We start from the raw sequence: 20,716 nt of genomic DNA, 5'->3' as shown, positions 1-20,716 counted from the left end.
TTTTTAAAGGTATATGGTATCTATTCATTTCACATGCCATGTTGGAGAGGATCTAAACTTATTAGGCCTCTAGAGTTAATCTAGATGATGCTCGGCAAATTCGTCCTTGTGTGACGCATTATGAAATGTCATTTTAGCTGATAGGTAATGAGATAGGACGACCCTCCTCTTGGATTACTTCATCCTTCAACATGCCCCCAGTGATAGTGGGAGGAGCCAACCCTCGAAAAGTGTTTCATGATCTCAAATATCATATCAATCAGTTGGCAATGGGCAGATCTCATTTGGGCACTCGTTTGTTTTTTAAAGCTTCCCCTTCTCCTCAGTTCAGTGCATGCAGCCTTGTGGACGGTGGAATCACAGCTGAGTCTATATTGGTGGTGCTGAGCTCAGCCAAGTGAGGTGACAGAGATTACTCTGCTCTTCATTACTGAGGAGGGCTGTCATGCCATCACAGGGATCAACCATATGAGGATGATGCTGTGTGTATCCAATGTAATACAATGCAATGTTGCCATTTTGGAAGTGATGGTTTATATCATTATTAGCCTGAGAGGAATTTGTTTGGCATGTGAAACACAGATCATACATTGCAACAGGTTATTTCCACAACAATATTGACAGAGTGTACCTGAAAGAAGCTGAATGGCGAATAAGGTGTGAATGAGTTGGTGGAAGCTTTATGGACGATTAGATTATTATATATGCAATTATAATAATGATAAAACAAATTATATTATATCTTCTGAGCCAGACCATTACCGGATATATATTTCTTTTTATCAAGATTCACCACTCACACAGAGAGAAGAGCACGAGGCATGGGAGACAATAAACCTGGAGGAATAGTAGCCGCTGCAAGTAAGTTCTCTTCTCACACAAAGTTTTACATTTCAGTACAGATTAAGCTATGCGATAGAGTTTTTTAGTCTCTAATGCTGTGTGTGTTTGTGTGCCAGAGAACCGTCTGCAGGTGGTGAAGGGCTTGGAGGATGTGGAGATGTCTGAGTGTGAGAGCTGCTCCTTCGAGGTGACCCTCAACCTGGCCTACATCGAGGGTGTGTGGACCAGAGATGGGATGCAGCTTAAGTCCAAGCCCAACTGTCGCATCAGCACGCATGGGAAGAAACATTCCCTCATACTCAATAGGGTGGCTTTGGGAGACGCAGGCCTGTTTTCGTTTCACACCAATGGCATTCAGACCTCCGGCAGACTCACTGTCAGAGGTAAGGTGGTAAAATAGACTTCAGTGGCCACAGTATTTAATCCTTGTGATCAAGACAATGTACATGCCAGGTCAAATCCAGGTCAAAGCCAAGACCTGACTAAGGCCTAAACATTCAAATGATGGCATAAAGTAACGTAAGCTATGCCTTAAGTACAGTCTCACAGAGCCGCTAGCATGGCTGTAGACTCTTAGTCTTGTTTTAACACTCAAACAACACTCAAACACTTGCCAAAATCTTGTCCAAAAGTCGTAACGAGGATATGGAAGAGCGATCTGACAATTCATTAAGTTCTGTTTGGTTGCTTTAACTAAGTTTACAGTCATGGTTTGGTTATCTTCTACCAGCTAGGGACATCTGCATAGTGAAGGAGCTGGAGGATGTTGACACGATGGAGCGTCAACCCGTGAACTTCCTGTGTGAGGTCAACCAGGTGGATGTGGATGGTCGGTGGTACAGAGATGACTGCCGAATTCGACCTGGGGACAACATCAAGATCAGACACCAGGGTAAGAGACCAACCACATGGGTTTTACAGAAACTAAAGCCTACAGAGTAGAAATACTCCTTTAAGTGGTTAGTGGTTATTGCAGGTGGTTCCTGTGTTGTGTTAATATATAAAAACGATCATATAAAGCCAGGTTAAATACAATATATAAAAAGAATACAACATTTTTTGCTTTGATGTGATTGCAGGTAAAACTCACTCCCTGTTCTTCAAGTCAGTCAGGCCAGAGCATGCTGGAGAGATCAGATTCACTGCAGAGCGTGTCTCATCATATGCTGCTCTCACAGTAAAAGGTGAGCTACCGGACTGTTTATGTTACGATTTATCACTAATGTATGGACGAAATGTCTGAATCCTTTTGGTCACTTAAGGTTAACAGCCTGTTCATCCCTTCTTCAGAGCTCCCAGTCCAAATAGTGCGTCCTCTGAGGGTCAAGATAGCCATGTATCGCCACCGGGGTCTGCTGGAGTGCCAGGTGTCACGGCCCAATGCTCAGGTCAGGTGGTACAAGAACAGGAAGGAGCTCCTGCCCAGTAAGAAGTACCAACTAATCAGCCAAGATGTCTACAGGCAGCTGACCATCGATGACGTCTGCTCTTCAGATGAGGACACCTACACCTGTGATGCAGGAGATGACGTAACCTCTTGTCAGCTTCTGGTGGAGGGTGAGATGCCTGCTGTCACAGTAATCATATCAGTCACAATGTTAAGTTAATGGCCTACAGTATGTTTTGCATTCATGTTCCCACACTTTCAAAATACTTTCAGAATATCACGAGTAATGCCTGTGTGTACATGTGTACAATCAAGAGAGGTTTTTGTATTGTTATGAGTCAGGAGTTGTGTTTGTAGTGCTAATGTGTATTATGGCTGTACATGCAGAGCAGGCTATCAGCATAGTGCGGGGGATGAGCTCAGTGGAGGTGATGGAGCCAGAGCCAGCGCTGTTCAAAGTGGAGACCAGCCTGAAATCCGGGAGGCCCCCCCGATGGACCCTGAACGGTGAGGTGATGGAGCCCAGCGCAGCAGTGAACATCGACAGGGAGGGCACCCTCCACAGCCTCTGTCTCACCTCCACAGAAAGCTCCATGTCTGGCCCCGTGCTCTTTGTAGCTGGCAAGAGTCGTTCCACTGCTCAGCTTACTGTCAAGGGTGAGTTTCCTAAACATTTTCTTTACAGTAATAATGCCCCTACAACTTTAATTTTGCGGTCAGATTGAATTTTCATCTCTTGAAGCAGGCTCTGAACCTTAAGTGCCTGCTCTCTGTGTTAGCCCTGCAATGAACTGGCAACCTCCCTGGAGTTTTATCCTTCTTTATGTCTTATGTATGCTAAGAACAAGTAGGATATCCTCTGCGTGGTCCTGTTAAGGATGACATTGGTAAAGTGAATGAATTTATAGTTTTTTAGGAAAGCCTCATTCAGCTGTTTGCATCTCTCCCATGTAGAGCGACCTCTTCAGGTTGCCCACCACTTGGACGATGTAGAGGTGAAGGAGAACAGCTCTGTGACTCTGAGCTGTGAGTTTGCCCCCTCTCCCAGGATGGTGCGGTGGTTTAAAGGTCGTACGGCTCTGAAATCCTCAAACAAGTACAGCATGAAGAGGGAAGGGAAACGGGCAGAGCTGACTGTTCATGGCTTGACAGGGATGGATGCAGGACAGTACCGCTGCATGGCTGGGGGTTCACAGAGCACAGCACACGTTAAGGTAGAAGGTAGGTTAAACACTGTTCAGATTTTTATTACACACTTTTTGTTAGTTCAGTTGATGATTTGGCATAATTTATTTCTCCATTTTATTGTAGTGCGAACGCTGAAGTTAGTTAAACACCTTGAGCCAGTGGAAATTGAGGAGGAAGGCATTGCCACATTCTCATGTGAGCTCAACTATGTGGTCGCCAACGTGGAGTGGCTCCTCAACAATGTTCGCCTCTATTCTAACGCCATCAACAAGATCCAGCACATGGGCACCATGCACAGCCTCACAATCAAGAAGCTGCGGCCCCAGGAGAGCAGGGTCACCTTCAAAGCAGGCCTTCTCTCTGAGACAACCACCTTAAAGGTCAAAGGTCAGCTAGGGGAATAACTGAAGCGCATGAATAGGAGTTTTTCTGATACTTCAGTCTGTATTGGTTCATTTCTGAGAAACATGCACACTATGAATGTTGTTTTTTTGCCCCAGAGCGCCCAGCGGTGTTCCTGAGGTCTCTGGAGGATGCAGTCGGAGAAGAGCAAGGGGAAGTCTGCCTGCAGTGTGAAATTTCCAAAGAGACAGTGACCCCTGTTTGGAGGAAGGATGGTATGGTCCTGACCGCTGATGAAAAACATGAGTTACTCCAGTTTGGGAAGTCCATGGCACTGGTCATCCATTCCCTGAGCAAAGATGACGCTGGGCAGTACACCTGTGACCTGGGCACCAGCCAGGCAAAGGCTAAAGTTACTGTACATGGTGAGTGGTCGGAAAAAGTTGTGTATTATTTGGGAAGAGCTCTACACCTTGAAAATCAAGTGTTGTGCTCACATTAAGCTGTCTGCCTTCGGACGACAGTGCCACCAAAAATCATATTAGGAAATTGTGAACCTCAGATAACTTTCCTTAAAACTGACACTAAGGCACTTGTAATTCTGTCACAAAGATGTTAAATGACTTTCTGTGGAGCTTCTCTCTCTGTATTGGTACTCTGTAGCTTTGAGATTTGGTGCACAGGGTACAGGTCAATATAAAATGTATAAAGCGCTGCATTTTTACAGATATATTTACAGTAATAAGGCTGTTTTGTTATTATATTTATCTCCAGACTTACACATCACTATTGTTCAGCGTATGAAGACAACATCTGTCCAGGAAGGTGAAAGCTGCACTTTTGATTGTCACCTCTCTCATGACCTCGATGACAAGCCTTCCTGGACCATCAATGGCCAGGTGGTGGTCACCAATAGTCGTATCCAGGTTATCAACAATGGCCGCAAGTATAAGATGACCATTAGAGATGCTGTACTGACTGACGCTGGAGACGTGGTCTTCACAATTAAAGACCTAAGCTGTAGGACCATGCTCTTTGTTAAAGGTGAATGCTTGGCTGTCCCAGATAAAATGCGTTGTCTGTGTATGTGAGGATACCTGTCTCTGTATTTTATTTTGAAATATTACATGTGGTAGATGCCTTTATACAAAAAAAGCCCCAATGTGAGCAGATGCATTTCCCCTCCTTTAGAGAAGCCAGTGCACATCTTCAGGGACCTGTTGAATGTCAAGGCGGTGCCGGGCGAGGATGCAGAGCTGAGCTGCGAGATCACCAAACCAGAAGTCACCATCCGTTGGCTGAAAAATGGCCATTTGATCAGGCAGAGCCCTAAATATGAGATGAGTGTGGAGAAGAACCTGGCGAAATTGGTGATCAAGAATACCACCATCAGAGACTCGGGAGAGTACTGCTGTGAGGCTGAAGGCATTGCCTCGCGTGCCAAGCTGGAGATCAGAGGTAGGTGAGAGCTTTCAAAATAAATAGATAATTTACAATGTAATGTAATGTTTTTTATTGTGGTGCTGTGCAAATCTATCTCTTTGCAATGTGAATCGCGGACTGCAGCACTAAATGTGAAGCTTGACTCAATTTTCTAAACTTCATTATTCCTTTCAGAACTCCAGCACACATTTGCGAGGGAGTTGAGGGACACGCGAGCAGAGGAAAAGGGTAAAGTGACCCTGGAGTGTGAGACCAGGCGGCCAGCCAAGCGGGTGACCTGGCTGAAGGGCATGGTGGAGCTGCGGTCTGGTAGGAAGTACGTCATCAGGCAGAAGGGTGTGGTGCTGTCCCTGACCATCACCTGTCTGGAGAAATCAGACACGGATATTTACATGTGTGATGTCGGTACCATGCAGAGCCGGGCACAGCTGACCGTGCAGGGTGAGACCATAGTGAAAGGAACACTGGGCATTGCATCACTGTGAGCAATTAATAATTAGAAATTTGATAGAAGTTACTGTAACACTCTATGATTTATTTGTTATTTATTTATTTTTCTGCCAGTACAAAGAACAAATTTATGTAAAATAAGAATAGCCCAATAATACACAAATAATAGGCGACTCACTGTTCATTAAAAAATGTATTTCAAGGGCATCAATTATTGAGATATTATATATGCCAACAAAATGGCAAAATATTAATAAACAAATAGTGCATGCCTGTAAAATAATAAATCTTTACTGTGGTTATAGATGCTAGGCTAAATTCCTTTGCCACAGTGACTCAAGTTTTATCATTGTTGAGTGTAATGCTCAGGAAAATAATGAGGATGTTGATTAAGTCTCCTTGTACCAGCATCAGTTTTGACTTTTCCATCTTTTTCCACGTTTCTCTCAGGTCAGAAGGTGTTGATCCTGGATGAATTAGAGGACGTTGAGTGTCTAGAGGGCGACACAGTCACATTCAGGTGTCGACTTTGTCCCAGTGACTACATGGGGGTCAAGTGGTATCTGGACGAGACTCTGCTGTACACCAATGAGCTCAATGAGATCCAGATGTTGCCTGGAGGCTACCACACCCTCACATTTAGACAGCTCGCCCGCAAAGACACTGGCACTATCTCGTTTGCAGCAGGGGACAAAAGATCGTACGCCTCCCTGTTGGTTAGAGGTGAGGCTGTAATCTGCTAGAGAGTTTTATTGTGTATTTGAATGTCACATTTCATTTGGTCTTGATTTGGCTTCGTCTCGTCATGTTGCCAGAGAGGCGTCCCACCATCATTAAAGCACTGGAAGACTGTGAGGCCATTGAAGGAGGTGGTTTGGTTTTATCTTGTGTGACCTCCAAGCCATGTCACATCCTGTGGTACAAAGATGGCTGCCTGATGTGGAACTCCTCAAGGTATTTTGCCAGTCGCTCCGGCTGTGAGGCCCGGCTGACAATTCGGGAGGTGTGCAACGCCGATGCTGGAGTGTATGAGTGCAGTGCTGGATCTGTTACAACCAGGGCTGTTGTAACTGTCAAAGGTATGAATATCATTTATTTAGTTATGAGAGGACTGTTATTGCCCAACATTAAATGCCAGAGGGATGTGACTGATTATATACTATTATACAGGTACATTTTGTAATGACGTTAGCCTTTCTGCTTATTGTTATAAAATTAGTATCCTTATGTTTTCCCTTGTTGTTGTCTTTTTTTAGCCATCCCAGCAGAGTTCACCCAGCCTCTAAAGACTGTGGAGGCCAAAGAGGGGGAGACCGTGACCCTGACCTGTGAATACTCTCTGCCTGGGGTCCTGTTCCACTGGAGGAAAGGTTTTGAGAGTATCAGGCCTGGAGACAAGTATGTGATGAAGCAGAGGAAGACAATCAATTCCCTGACCATCAAAGCCCTGAAGCCTGAGGACTCAGGGGAATATACCTGTCAGTGCAGAGACCACCACACTGCAGCAAGTCTCAAAGTACATGGTATGTCATTAACTTTACTTACCTTCATGTACTTTTTACCTTACCTAATTATACCAAAACCTTAGTCATTTTCTTTTTTGTAATCTTATATTATTGTATACAAAATATTTGGGGTACAGTTTCAACAAACCACACTTTTCACAAGAGTGTATGAAAGTGTGTGTCATGAAACTATTTTGCCTGTTAAATAGCACCATTACACAGAAATATGTTTGCTGTTATGGAGGGTTAAGATGTTTTAAAATGTTTTTTGGCTCATATCTCTATCACAAGTTGCTGACTGGCTGGCATATTATTTATGTAATGCATTATCATGCATTATTTTCACCAGTACTGTGCACAGCTTCTCAATTTTACCTTACTCCTAACTGTATCTATTAAAAACCACCTCTTGTTTTCCAGCTATTCCCATTACATTCATACAGCAGTTAAAGAACATGCAGGCAGAGGAGGGAAACAATGTCTTATTGCGCTGTGAGCTGTCTAAACCTGGAATTCCAGTAGAATGGAGGAAAGGACATGAGCTGTTGAAGAATGGGGTTAAGTACCAGATAAGGAAAAGGGAGACCACCCTGGAGCTTCTGATATGGAAGCCTCTTCCTGAGGACAGTGGGGTCTACAGCTGTGTGTGTGCTGATCAGATGACATCTGCCACTGTCAAAATCACTGGTAATTTAACAATAGGCTGATGAGTTTCAGTAATTATCCATATATTTAAGTCAATAGATAAAGTTGATAAGTAGTTATTCATCTCAATCTATGGTCACCCATGACTCCTCAGCTCTCCCAGTCACCTTCAAGCAGAAGCTGAGGAATGTGCAGATTGAGGAGGGCAACACTGCGGCTTTACGCTGTGAGCTGTCGAAACCCGGTCACAGTGTGGAGTGGAGGAAGAGGGGGGACGAACTCATCAGGAATGGAGAGAAATATCAAATGCGGCAGAGAGACATGCTGATTGAACTGAGGATCTTTGACGTAACTCCGGAGGACAGCGATATCTACACATGCATCTGTGGAAACATAGAGACCACTGCCACTCTGACTGTTAATCGTAGGTGTTGGTTATTGACAGTTGTGTCTCTATTTTTTATTTTTACTTTGTAGGGGCAGGAAGTCATATTGATAAAAGACTGAATCAGATCAGAACATAAGTTTATGAACAAAACAGAAATAAAAAAACATTGAATTGAATCAGATAACTTTTCTATACACTATGCACATGAGCCTCACTGACTGTACCTGGAAGCTTCTTTTGTCATGAACTGTTATGTGTCATGAACTGAAAATATCATAGTAATTACTATAACCCTCAATCATTTAGCAAGATGCTAAACTTCACTCGTCGTGTAAAAGCAAAATAGCACAATAATACACAAAAAATAGGCTACTTGCTGTTCATTTAATTCTTGATTTCAAGCGCTGTGATTTTTTTCTTTCTCATTGCCCAACTTTATCTTTGCCTTTCAGCTCTTCCCGTCACCTTCAAACAAAAGCTGAAGAACCTCCAAGTGGAGGAAGGACACAACATCACACTCTATTGTGAGATCTCTAAACCTGGTGTCCTAGTAGAGTGGAGGCTTGGAGGAGATCTGTTGCAGAACGGAGAGAAGTACCAGATTAAGCAGAGGGACTCGGCCCTGGAGTTGATCATCAGAGATGCTGATCCAGAGGACAGCGGGGTCTACACATGTGTGTGTAGAGAGCAGAGGACAAAGGCCACTGTTAAAGTTATCGGTATGTTCAAAGTGTGAGATGTGTGTAGTGAAGCATACTGTCTTATTTCTTTGTTTATTGTTCATTGACCCTTTTTTTAGAAGTTTATTGAGCTACCTATAACACGTCGCCTGTGTTCTGCTTTACATGTATAAACAGTACCTGTGTTTGGTTCAACAGCTGTTCCTGCCACATTTAAAGTAAGCCTGAAGAGCCAAGAGGCTGACGAAGGGAACAGTGTGACATTACGCTGTGAGCTGTCAAAGAAGGGAGTCCCGGTGCAGTGGCAGAGAGAGGCTCAGGTGCTGTCGGAGGAGATATTTCGAGGAAAGTATCAGATGACGCTAGAAGGAAAGACGGCGCAGATGACAATTCTCAGCATCCAACCAGAGGATGCAGGGAAGTACAGCTGCATCACAGGAGATGAGAAAACCACAGCTGAAGTCAAAGTGAAACGTATGTTTGAAGAGTGAAAACACTAATGAGAACACATTTCATAGCTGTTGCCCATATTAGCTTTGCAGTATATTTAAAATAATGATTATATGATTATAACCCTGTAATTTTGATGAAAATATCAAAAAAGCTGCCCTTGGACACTTACTCAGTCATGTATCTGTAACTTACTACAGATCCCATTAGACATTTCATATAGTGCAAAATCCAAAATCCAACAACAATCAAAAAAAAGTGTGAATTTTCTTTTATGGCTTTAAGGCAAAGTTGAGCAGAAAAATGTACCTGTTCCTTGTTTTTCAACAAAAGACAAAAATCCAGGGGTGATTGGGCAAGCCTCATTTGAGTAAGCAAATCAATGCAATCAATGAATACAGGATTTTTCTGATATACCCACAACAGCACTTCCTGTGACATTCAAACGAGACATCCAGTGCCTGGTGGTGAAGGAAGGGGACAGTGGAGTTTTCTGCTGTGAGCTCTCTAAACCTGGAGCTCCAGTGGACTGGAGGAAAGGCAGACTGATCCTGAAACCTGGAGAGAAATATGAGATGAAGCTGGAGGGACGTCTCACTAAACTGGTCATCAACAACGTAGAGGAGAGCGATGCTGGCAAATATACCTGCAAGACTAAAGACAGTCAATCAACTGCTGAGCTCACTGTCCAAGGTAAGAGAAAATTCCCCCACATATTACATGTTGGATTCATTATTCTCTTGAGCACATTTCTTCCTCTTTTTTTGAATTTTCTTAATGTATTCAACAGAATCACCTGAGCGCAGACGTCAAAGAGGTCAGCTCAAACGTAGTACAATAAAAGACAAAATAGACCCAGTGGGTATTAGCACTGTGTGAGCTCCATTATGTAGTTTCACTAAAGCTCAATGGAGAGATTATTGTTTCATATCTTGTCATCCAATGTGTTGTCCTGCTTATGGCTAAATGTCACAGTACTCTGTGTGTACAGTACATTACTTCACATGAGCTGGGTGAAAAGATACAGGAGATGTAGTCACGTCATATGGGATGTTTAGGCTGTAGTTTGCAATTAGATACATCCCAAACAGTCCTGTAACTAAACTGTATCATTAGCATTAGCTTCAGTGTTTTTCATGACATGGGGATAGAACATTTTACTTACCACCAATAACTGATTATCATATAATCCATTCCACTGCTCCATTTAAACTGAATGGTTGGCTAGAAAAAGCGATTATGAGCATGACAGATTTTCTTGTGGGCATACCTGCCATGTCGCTTACACCACTGCTACAATTTAACTCCCATGTGATATTTATTATGTTCCTTGTCATACTGAAGGCAAGCAAATGTGTTATGGAATCCGATTAATTCAGTAGATCTTTGCATGATAAGATAATTGTTACCACGTTACCATAATTAAGTGTAGGATGTACTTTTTTTTAACTTTTATTCCTTTTAATTGATTTTCAATTCGGCCATTAACCGGTACTGTACAATATCCCCCCGGGGATCAATAAAGTATTTCTGATTCTGATCCTGATTCTGATTAATGACAGGGCTGGCGGTTCGATCCCCAGCCTTCCTGTCCACATGTCAAGATACTGAGTCCTAAATCGCTCCCTATGGTCAGGAAAGCACCTTGCATGGTAGCTCACTGCCATCGCAGCAAATTCTCTATATAAATGCAGCCATTTTCTCTGACTGACAGGTTTACCTCCAAGTTTTAAGTTGCCACTAGTCAACCAGGAGGTGATGGAGGGCAACAGTGTGGTTCTGCGCTGTGAGCTCAACAAACCTGCCCCCGCGGTGGAGTGGAGGAGAGGAGGAGAGCTGCTGAGAAATGGAGACAAATATCAGATGAGAAAGAAAGACCTGCAGGTGGAGATGAAGATTTCGGACCTCAGACTGGACGACACTGGAGATTATACCTGTTTATGTGGAGAACAGAGGACAAAAGCAATGATCATCGTGAACGGTGAGATCTCATTGATACACAGTACATCAAAAGGTAAAAAATAAACATACTAAATACAACTGAATGTGTCAGTAAAGAGTAAAACACACATATACTAGGCACAACTAATAAGTTGAAAGTGGATTTCTGGAGTATACATACACAAATACATTGTATAAGATTTAGTTGGTTGAAAGATGGAATATATGTCAGTGCAGAGGGTGAGTTAATAAGGGATTCACATGTTAACATTTATAGAATAGCTTCCAAAATCTTGGCAGCTAATATAAAATGCAAGGTTCTCTGAAAGTAGTAATCCAGAAGATCCACTGGTATTGTTTCTACTTTGGGACATTTCTATTATTGCACTTGCCAGAACTTCGAAACAGTGTGGCTTACATTGTCACCTCTTTCTTAATAACGTTTGCATTCTGTAGATGGTGATATTTCTGATGTTTTCATTTTTAGCCTGTCAATCTTTCTGACATAAACTGACACCTGATGTAAACGTGAAAGCTTTCATGACCTATGGTTGTGTTGACTTGACTACAAAACAGATAGACATCCTCCATGTGAAATGTTTACAATCATTTGGATATTTCTCCTGTGGTCTGCTCTAGAACGGCCCATCAGGTTCCTTCAAGAACTGAAGAATATTCAGGTGCAGGAGGGCAATGGAGTGACACTCTGCTGTGAGCTCTCCAAACCCGGCACTCCAGTGCAGTGGAAGAAGGGAGACAACGTGTTGAGCAACGGAGAGAAATACCAGATGAAGCAGAGCGGCTCCGCCCTGGAGCTCCTTATCAGGAAAAGCCAGCCCGAGGATAGTGGCACATACAACTGTGTTTGTGATGACATAAAAACTTCTGCCACCATCATCATCACCGGTGAGAGCCATTACACATTATGCGATAGAAAACTTAATTATACTTTGGTAATTTGCACATCTTACACAATATTTTGCGTTTTCTCACTGGGTTATCACTCCTCAGCGATCCCAGTAATGTTCAAGCAAAAGTTGAAGAACCAGGAAGCAGTGGAGGAGGGCAGTGTGACTCTGCGCTGTGAGCTCTCTAAACCAGGAGTTCCAGTGGAGTGGAGGAAAGATGCTCAACTTCTGAAGGAGAGAGAAAAATATCAGATGAAGCAAGAAGGCAGGATGGCTGAAATGCTGATCAGAAATTTAACCCTCACAGATGCTGGAGAGTACAGCTGTTTTGTTGGCACTGTTGTGACTTCAGCTGACATCAAAGTAAGAGGTATGCTTCACTACAGCCACATGGAAAGACAGTGTTCAGCTGGGGCGTTTGTGTCTTAACCACCATGAGACAGACCTGGTACTTCCTATGAAGTATAAATGGTAGATGTATTAAGAAATCTAACAAGAAAGAAATTCATAATTGTGTGGAAAAATGAGAGTGAGAGTGAATTATTTCCAGTTTCAGATTTTGTTTAATTTGTTGTTTCTTTTTCTCAGCAATTCCTGTAACGTTTAAACAAGAGGTGCAGAATTTGGAGGTGAAGGAAGGGGACAGTGGAGTTTTCTGCTGTGAACTCTCCAAACCTGGAGCTCCAGTGGACTGGAGGAAAGGCAGAGTCGTCCTCAAACCTGGATATAAATATGAGATGAAGCAGGAGGGACATCTCACTAAACTGATCATCAACAACATGGAGGAGAGTGATGCAGGGAAATACACCTGCAAGACTAAAGACAGCCAATCCACTGCTGAGCTCACCGTCAAAGGTAAGATGGCAGCCCGCATTGAAAACACGATCAGAGAATATCTAAGCCTTTTTTATAACATGGAATCAAAAATCCAATCCTCATTTGATAGAATAGGAATTTAAAGAACTTACTAAAATAAGATAAATTAAAATGATACAAAGCAATATAAGATGTAATTAAAGAATAAGACTTTCTTAATTAAATTACTGCGACTAATTAATTGAACATTTTCAAATATATAACCACTCCTTGGCTCTTCTCCTTGCAGCTCCTCCCATCACATTCAAGACAAAGTTAAGAAACCAGCAGGTGGAGGAGGAGAACAGTGTGACGCTGAGCTGCGAGCTGTCTAAGCCCGGCCTTGCTGTGGAGTGGAGGAAAGGACAAGAGCCGCTGAAGAATAATTTCAAGTACCAGATTAAAAATCGAAACAGCATCATGGAGCTGACCATCAAAAACGCGCAGCTGGAGGACAGCGGACTTTACAGCTGCATCTACGGCGACGTCAAGACCGCAGCCAGCATCACCATTACACGTAAGTAAAGATTGTAAATGCAAGCATGTTGGTGTGTTGTTGCATTCTTACACTTTTCAGAAATGAAGAAAAGACAATATTAAACAGCAAAATATTGTACCATCCTACCCAACCTGTTGAAATGTTGCTTATGTTATATATTCTTTCCTTTGTTATTTTTTTTGTTATGATGTTATAATTACTTGTGCATTCTAAGTGTTGACATAAAGGAAAAAGGGCCATTTTTATCTGCTGTCAAAGCTGAAGTATAGTGTCTTCACCTTATAAACACATGAACACAACATGAACTTTTTCCACAGCTATTCCCCTCACCTTTAAAATGGGTCTGAAAAACCAGGAGGCCCCCGAAGGAGGCAACGTGTCCCTTATCTGTGAGCTTTCCAGGCCTGGGGTGCCTGTGCAGTGGTGGAAGGCGGAGGACCCGCTCTATCACGGGGGAAGATATCAGATGACGCAGAGAGGGAAGATAGCTGAGATGCACATCAAAAACATCCAGCCTGAGGACGTCGGGGAGTACAGCTGTGTGTTGGGAGAGCAGAAGACAACGGCTGAAGTGAACGTGAGAGGTATTTGACATGATGCCATTTTGTGTTTCTTACACCAAGCAGCAACTTAAAACTTACATTCTGTTTAGTTGCATCCTTGTTGTTGCTGTTGTTACTTTTAATGATCCATCTATTGCCTGTGCAACTCTGTCTTCTGAGGTAACAACACTATTTCACTGTGTTTCTGTTGCTTTAACAATCCGTTAACAGTAGCTGTAACTGTGTGTCACTCACTGCAACATTTATCCCATTCCCCCATTTGCAATAAGGCGGCACTGATCATTTACAAACACGGCTGCTGCTTATATATGGCGTTATTTTATTATATTATAATATATATTTTATACTCCAATCCCAACATCCACTTGTAGGCTCTGATTCATTAATACTCCAGACCAGGCAGGAATGAATCACCATTCTCCTTTGTGCTGAGCCTAACCACACTGAACCCTACATTCACATAATAATAAACTTGTTTCAAATGAGTTTGCTGACAAAATTGCATTCATCCAACACCCACTTAGTCCTACAGATTAGGGTTAGTATTAAGTATTAAGCAGGTGGTCCTGATTTTGTTATGGTAATTGCATCAGTATTTATTACTTTAGGTGTAAATTCAACTTTTGTCTTCCGTTTTCCTTCTTTGACCAGCGGCAGCGTCTGTGTTCTTTGAGAAGGAACTGGAGAGCCAAGCGGTGATGGAGGGGAAATCTGTGCTGCTGTCTTGTGAAGTTTCCAGTGCTAATGTCCCTGTCACTTGGAAGAAGGACAACACTGTGGTGGAAGAGGGAGGGCGATGCATTTTAAAGAAGAAAGGCCCCACACACACCCTGGAGATCAAGAAACTGTATCTGGAGGATGCTGGAGAGTACAGTTGTATCACCAGAGGCAAGAAGACCACTGCCAAGCTGATTGTGAGGGGTAGGTGCACACTACAGTACAGTTTTACCCCTTATTTACTGATATATTTGTTTACAGTACAGGAAATGCGGCATGAATAACACCAACAAGCCATTCTCATCTAAGTTGCTGTAAATATATCCCATTCCATCTCTAAAAACCCAGCTGTATATAGCTTCCTCTTCCTCCACAGAGCGCGTGCGGATTGTTACAGAACTGCGAGACGTAACGGTGACAGCGGGTGAGGATGCAATGTTTGTGTGTGAGCTGAGTCATGCGGACGTGAGTGAGGGTGTCTGGTGGCTTGGCTCCAGTCCCCTGCAGAAGAACGAGATGAACCAGATGACGTGCCAGGGTCGCCAGCACCGACTGGTTCTCACCATGACAACGCCTGAGGAGACGGGCACCGTGGCATTTGTGGTTGGGGAGGAGAGGACCTCTGCATGTCTGCTAGTTGTTCCTAAGCCCAGAGGTGAGCAGAAACATGAAGGATAGAGGGTGTTTCAGCATTCAGTAATGTTAAATGTCAGCTAAAATTATTTCCTCTGAACCAGATATTTGATTTCAAATTCTAGTTTTATTTGAGGAGAAGCCTAAAGACATTGTGATCATGGAAGGAGAGACAGCCACTGTGTCCTGCACCACCTCTGATATTACCTCTCTGGTTACCTGGAGGCGCAACCACATCCCCCTTCAAAATGGTGATAGATACGAGTTACGTAAGGAGGGAAAAGTCAACCTATTGCTTATCCATGATGTGGATCCCCTGGATACTGGCATATACTCCTGTGATACAGGAGATGTGCAGAGCAGTGCCAAACTTACTGTAACAGGTAAAAACTGGATTGAGAGATATTGTAAAATGTACCATATTCCCTCGGAGTGCTGACTGTTATACCTTCGTTCTTTGATCTTATTACACCAAATGTCTCAATTTCTGTTCTTTCTCTCCTATTTTCCCAGAGCTCCCTCCATTCTTCCAAGAGGAATTACAAAGTGTGGAAGTTGAGGAGGAAGGTTCTGCCTGTCTGTACTGTGAACTGTCTAAACTTGGAGTGCCGATTCAGTGGAAGAAGAACAGGCTGCCAATAAGAGCCAGCAGAAAGTACGAGATGAGGCAGGACGGCTGCCTCCTCCAGCTTCACATCAAGGAGCTCAAACCTGAGGACAGCGGCAGCTACTCATGTCAAGCAGGAAGTGCAGAGACCACTGCAACTGTGACAGTAAAAGGTGTGTGCATTTTGCAGGGAACCATAGCTCTGTGTTTACTCTGCATGCATTTAACCTCACAACAAAATGTAATGTACTGCAAATTCTACTATATCAGAATACTCTCAGTCACAGAGGAGTAATGTATTTGTCAGTTAAGGTACTTTCCTGTGATTGTGATTGAATTCCCACCCAAATGTTCCCAACTTAATCAGTACATTTTGTTGTCAATACTGAATGCAGTCCAGCCTACATAGTCCAGTGACTTTCAGGTACTTTCCTGACTTTGAAATGCAAATATTGCATGTACTATTATGCTAAACTAAAACAACGAAAAGCACACATTGTACCTCTTATGATAAAGATATATAATTTCCTCCTTCTCAACCCTTTTTCTCAGAGCTCCCTCCATTCTTCAAGAAAGAATTAAGAAGCGTGGAGGCTGAGGAGGGAGGTTCAGCCTCCCTGTACTGTGAGCTGTCTAAACCTGGAGTGTCAGTGCAATGGAAGAAGAACAGGCTGCCACTGAGAGCCAGCAGGAAGTACGAGATGAAGCAGGATGGCTGCCTCCTGCAGCTCCACATCAAGGAGCTCAAACCTGAGGACAGTGGAAGCTACACATGTCAAGCAGGAAATGCAGAGACCACTGCAACTGTGACAGTGAAAGGTGTGTGCATTTGGAGATTTGCATGGCAAACATCATTGTGTCAGCAAGATCTCCCTCATAGAAAACGAAACCTAGTCATTTTTCAATGATTATTTTGTGATAATCAAAACTTCCTGAAAAACAATTTGATTTGATATGGAGCAAACACCATTCATCATTCACATAACTAAGCTACAAAAACATTAACATAATTGCTTCTACTTATTTGCTAATGTCAGAAACTTTTCTTCTATTACACTCAAAACATTTTACTTCATTAGTCTCTTACCCTCCTATCTTTCCCAGAGCTCCCGCCATTTTTCAAAAAAGAAACGCAGAACGTGAAGGCTGAGGAGGGAGGGACAGCCTCTCTGTGCTGTGAACTGTCTAAGTCCGGAGTGTCAGTGCAATGGAAGAAGAACAGGCTGCCACTACAAGCCAGCAGGAAATACGAGATGAAGCAGGATGGCTGCCTCCTCCAGCTCCACATCAAGGAGCTCAAACCTGAGGACAGTGGAAGCTACACATGTCAAGCAGGAAGTGCAGAGACCACTGCAAATGTGGCAGTGAAAGGTGTGTGCATTTGGAGATTTGCATGGCACACATCATTGTGTCAGCAAGATCTCACTCATAGAAAATGAAACCTAGTCATTTTTCAATGATTATTTTGTGATAATCAAAACATCCTGAAAAACAATTTGATTTGATATGGAGCAAACACCATTCATCATTCAATAACTAAGCTACTCGATAATGTCTTCAGTGTTATTTCTGTTACACTAAAACATCCCACTATGTTACTCCACAAAAAAAATTATATTTTACAGAGCTGCCACCTTTTTTCAAAGAAGAATTGCAGAGTCTGAAGGTGGAGGAGGGAGCTACAGCCTCCTTGTACTGTGAACTGTCCAAGCCTGGCATATCAGTGCAATGGAAGAAGAACAAGCTGCCATTGAGAGCTAACAGGAAGTACGAGATGAAGCAGGATGGCTGTCTCCTCCAGCTGCACATCAAAGAGCTCAAACCTGAGGACAGCGGAAGCTACACGTGTGAAGCAGGAAGTGCAGAGACCACTGCGACTGTGGCAGTGAGAGGTGTGTGCATTTGGAGAATTCTGACTTTATAAGAACATTTTAGCATTAGAACTGCATGCATTTCATTGTACAATGCATTCCTGTGCTTATGTGGTCTACCTATAGCACTATACAGTATGGTAAACCCACCCACTTAGAAAACAGGTTTTCTGAAAAACCTGTACAAATTCTGTTCTGGTGGGATTTCAAGCACTGTTCCCATTACATTATAGAAGTACAATTCTGTTTTTTCTTGCCTGTTTTCCCAGAGCTCCCTCCATTCTTCAAGGAAGACTTAGTAAGTGTGGAGGCTGAGGAGGGAGCTACAGCTTCTCTGTACTGTGAGCTGTCAAAGCCTGGAGTGTCAGTGCAATGGAAGAAGAACAGGCTGCCACTGAGAGCTAACAGGAAGTATGAGATGAAGCAGGATGGCTGCCTCCTGCAGCTCCAGATCAAGGAGCTCAAACCTGAGGATAGTGGAAGCTACTCATGTCAAGCAGGAAGTGCAGAGACCACTGCAACTGTGACAGTAAAGGGTGTGTATGTTTGGCTATTTGCAAGGCAATGACAATTTCAGTGTTAGCAATGTACTCTTACAATTTAAAGCACTTTCCTATGATTGTCTAAAACTTATAGTACATATTCTGTTTCTCATATTGTAAACCCACCTACATTATTAATTTGCTGAAAAGTCTGGGATAGTGTATATATTAAAAATACTGTCTTGTCCTCCTTTGGTTAGGTCTTAAACGTTTTCCCATTACGCTGATGATGCATGATTATGTTTTTTCCAATCTGTACCCATTTCCCAGAGCTTCCTCCATTCTTCAAGGAAGACTTAGGAAGTGTGAAGGCTGAGGAGGGAGCTACAGCTTCTCTGTACTGTGAGCTGTCAAAGCCTGGAGTGTCAGTGCAATGGAAGAAGAACAAGCTTCCACTAAGAGCTAACAGGAAGTATGAGATGAGGCAGGATGGCTGCCTCCTCCAGCTGCACATCAAGGAGCTCAACCCTGAGGACAGTGGCAGCTACTCATGTCAAGCAGGAAGTGCAGAGACCACTGCAACTGTGACAGTAAAAGGTGTGAGCATTTGGCAATGACAAATTCAGTGTTAGCAATGCATGCATTCAAGCACAAAATTTGACCTACTGATGATTGTCTAAACCTTCTGGTATGTACTGAGTTGCTACTATTACAATCCCACCCATCTCCATTGTATGTGTGCTGACGAGTCTTGATACTGTGTGTATCATCAAAGACAATTTGGTCCCCTTCCAGTTAGGTTTCAAGCGTTTTCAAATTATACTCAAGTTTTTCCAATCCTTGCCTGTTTTCCCAGAGCTCCCTCCATTCTTCAAGAAAGACTTACAAAGTGTGGAGGCTGAGGAAGGAGGTGCAGCCTCCTTGTGCTGTGAACTGTCTAAGCCTGGAGTGCCTGTACAGTGGAGGAAGAACATGCTGCCACTGAGAGCTAACAGGAAGTATGAGATGAAGCAGGATGGCTGCCTCCTCCAGCTCCACATCAAGGAGCTCAAACCTGAAGACAGTGCCAGCTTCACATGTCAAGCAGGAAGTGCAGAGACCACTGCAACTGTGACAGTAAAGGGTGTGTATGTTTGGCTATTTGCAAAGCAATGACAATTTCAGTGTTAGCAATGTACTCTGTACAATTTAAAGCACTTTTCTATGATTATCTAAAACTTATAGTACATATTCTGTTTCTTATATTGTAAACCCACCTACATTATTAATTTGCTGAAAAGTCTTGATAGTGTATATATTAAAAATACTGTCTCCTTTGGTTAGGTCTTAAACGTTTTCCCATTACGCTGATGATGCATGATTATGTTTTTTCCAATCTGTACCCATTTCCCAGAGCTTCCTCCATTCTTCAAGGAAGGCTTAGGAAGTGTGAAGGCTGAGGAGGGAGCTACAGCTTCTCTGTACTGTGAGCTGTCAAAGCCTGGAGTGTCAGTGCAATGGAAGAAGAACAAGCTTCCACTAAGAGCTAACAGGAAGTATGAGATGAAGCAGGACGGCTGCCTCCTCAAGCTGCACATCAATGAGCTCAAACCTGAGGACAGCGGCAGCTACTCATGTCAAGCAGGAAGTGCAGAGACCACTGCAACTGTGACAGTAAAAGGTCTGTGCACGTGGGTGTTGTGGTGTATGCATTGAAAATGTTACTGTGTCATCTTTCAAGTTCCCAATGACAGGGAGGTATACTAACCTTTTCAAACACTCAAATTTGATTGTGTGAACTGTCTGGAACTCAAATTGAATTCTCCACTCACCAAGACATTCAGTATGTAAGCCAAATCAAACCATGAACATTAAATATATTTACAAATCCTATTTTGTGCCTTATATAGTACTGTGTCAAACAATATTTTGGTCTGTTCTGTCACCCCTACCTAGAGCTCACTCCATTTTTCAACAAAGAATTAGAAAGTGTGGAGGCTGAGGAGGGAACTACAGCCTCCTTGTACTGTGAACTGTCTAAGCCTGGGATGTCAGTGCAATGGAAGAAGAACAGGCTGCCTCTACGAGCCAGTAGGACGTATGAGATGAAGCAGGATGGCTGCCTCCTCCAGCTCCAGATCAAGGATCTCAAACCTGAGGACAGTGGAAGCTACACCTGCCAAGCAGGAAGTGCAGAGACCACTGCAACTGTATCAGTAAAAGGTTTGTGCATCTTGATACCAAATTAGCAAAGTTACAGGGACAAGATGAGTTCACTCATATTCTTTTTCTGTCCAGCCTCCACCACACATAAATCAACTGACAACAAAATATGTTAAT

General features: G+C 43.0%; 1 protein-coding gene across 1 annotated transcript in view; it reads left to right on the top strand.

Moving 5' to 3' along the window:
• The first annotated feature begins 821 nt into the window (after nucleotides 1-821).
• Nucleotides 822-20,716, top strand: part of obscna (obscurin, cytoskeletal calmodulin and titin-interacting RhoGEF a) — a 40,025-nt gene continuing 20,130 nt past the window's right edge. The window contains exons 1-39 of the mRNA XM_070908907.1: nucleotides 822-861; nucleotides 960-1,226; nucleotides 1,574-1,735; nucleotides 1,923-2,027; nucleotides 2,134-2,400; nucleotides 2,618-2,887; nucleotides 3,185-3,451; nucleotides 3,542-3,805; nucleotides 3,919-4,185; nucleotides 4,535-4,804; nucleotides 4,952-5,218; nucleotides 5,378-5,644; nucleotides 6,104-6,376; nucleotides 6,469-6,732; nucleotides 6,910-7,176; nucleotides 7,579-7,845; nucleotides 7,958-8,227; nucleotides 8,644-8,910; nucleotides 9,070-9,345; nucleotides 9,748-10,014; nucleotides 10,112-10,138; nucleotides 11,036-11,302; nucleotides 11,902-12,168; nucleotides 12,274-12,540; nucleotides 12,759-13,025; nucleotides 13,276-13,542; nucleotides 13,842-14,108; nucleotides 14,739-15,008; nucleotides 15,181-15,459; nucleotides 15,563-15,820; nucleotides 15,951-16,217; nucleotides 16,597-16,863; nucleotides 17,149-17,415; nucleotides 17,670-17,936; nucleotides 18,185-18,451; nucleotides 18,728-18,994; nucleotides 19,254-19,520; nucleotides 19,791-20,057; nucleotides 20,333-20,599. Of these exons, the coding sequence (XP_070765008.1) occupies nucleotides 822-861; nucleotides 960-1,226; nucleotides 1,574-1,735; nucleotides 1,923-2,027; nucleotides 2,134-2,400; nucleotides 2,618-2,887; nucleotides 3,185-3,451; nucleotides 3,542-3,805; nucleotides 3,919-4,185; nucleotides 4,535-4,804; nucleotides 4,952-5,218; nucleotides 5,378-5,644; nucleotides 6,104-6,376; nucleotides 6,469-6,732; nucleotides 6,910-7,176; nucleotides 7,579-7,845; nucleotides 7,958-8,227; nucleotides 8,644-8,910; nucleotides 9,070-9,345; nucleotides 9,748-10,014; nucleotides 10,112-10,138; nucleotides 11,036-11,302; nucleotides 11,902-12,168; nucleotides 12,274-12,540; nucleotides 12,759-13,025; nucleotides 13,276-13,542; nucleotides 13,842-14,108; nucleotides 14,739-15,008; nucleotides 15,181-15,459; nucleotides 15,563-15,820; nucleotides 15,951-16,217; nucleotides 16,597-16,863; nucleotides 17,149-17,415; nucleotides 17,670-17,936; nucleotides 18,185-18,451; nucleotides 18,728-18,994; nucleotides 19,254-19,520; nucleotides 19,791-20,057; nucleotides 20,333-20,599 (9,703 nt within the window). The remainder of the gene's footprint in view (nucleotides 862-959; nucleotides 1,227-1,573; nucleotides 1,736-1,922; nucleotides 2,028-2,133; nucleotides 2,401-2,617; nucleotides 2,888-3,184; nucleotides 3,452-3,541; nucleotides 3,806-3,918; nucleotides 4,186-4,534; nucleotides 4,805-4,951; nucleotides 5,219-5,377; nucleotides 5,645-6,103; nucleotides 6,377-6,468; nucleotides 6,733-6,909; nucleotides 7,177-7,578; nucleotides 7,846-7,957; nucleotides 8,228-8,643; nucleotides 8,911-9,069; nucleotides 9,346-9,747; nucleotides 10,015-10,111; nucleotides 10,139-11,035; nucleotides 11,303-11,901; nucleotides 12,169-12,273; nucleotides 12,541-12,758; nucleotides 13,026-13,275; nucleotides 13,543-13,841; nucleotides 14,109-14,738; nucleotides 15,009-15,180; nucleotides 15,460-15,562; nucleotides 15,821-15,950; nucleotides 16,218-16,596; nucleotides 16,864-17,148; nucleotides 17,416-17,669; nucleotides 17,937-18,184; nucleotides 18,452-18,727; nucleotides 18,995-19,253; nucleotides 19,521-19,790; nucleotides 20,058-20,332; nucleotides 20,600-20,716) is intronic.

This window comes from Enoplosus armatus, chromosome 7 (assembly GCF_043641665.1).
Source record: "Enoplosus armatus isolate fEnoArm2 chromosome 7, fEnoArm2.hap1, whole genome shotgun sequence".
Classification (NCBI taxonomy): domain Eukaryota; kingdom Metazoa; phylum Chordata; class Actinopteri; order Centrarchiformes; family Enoplosidae; genus Enoplosus; species Enoplosus armatus.
This window is presented reverse-complemented; position numbering and strand designations above follow the sequence as displayed.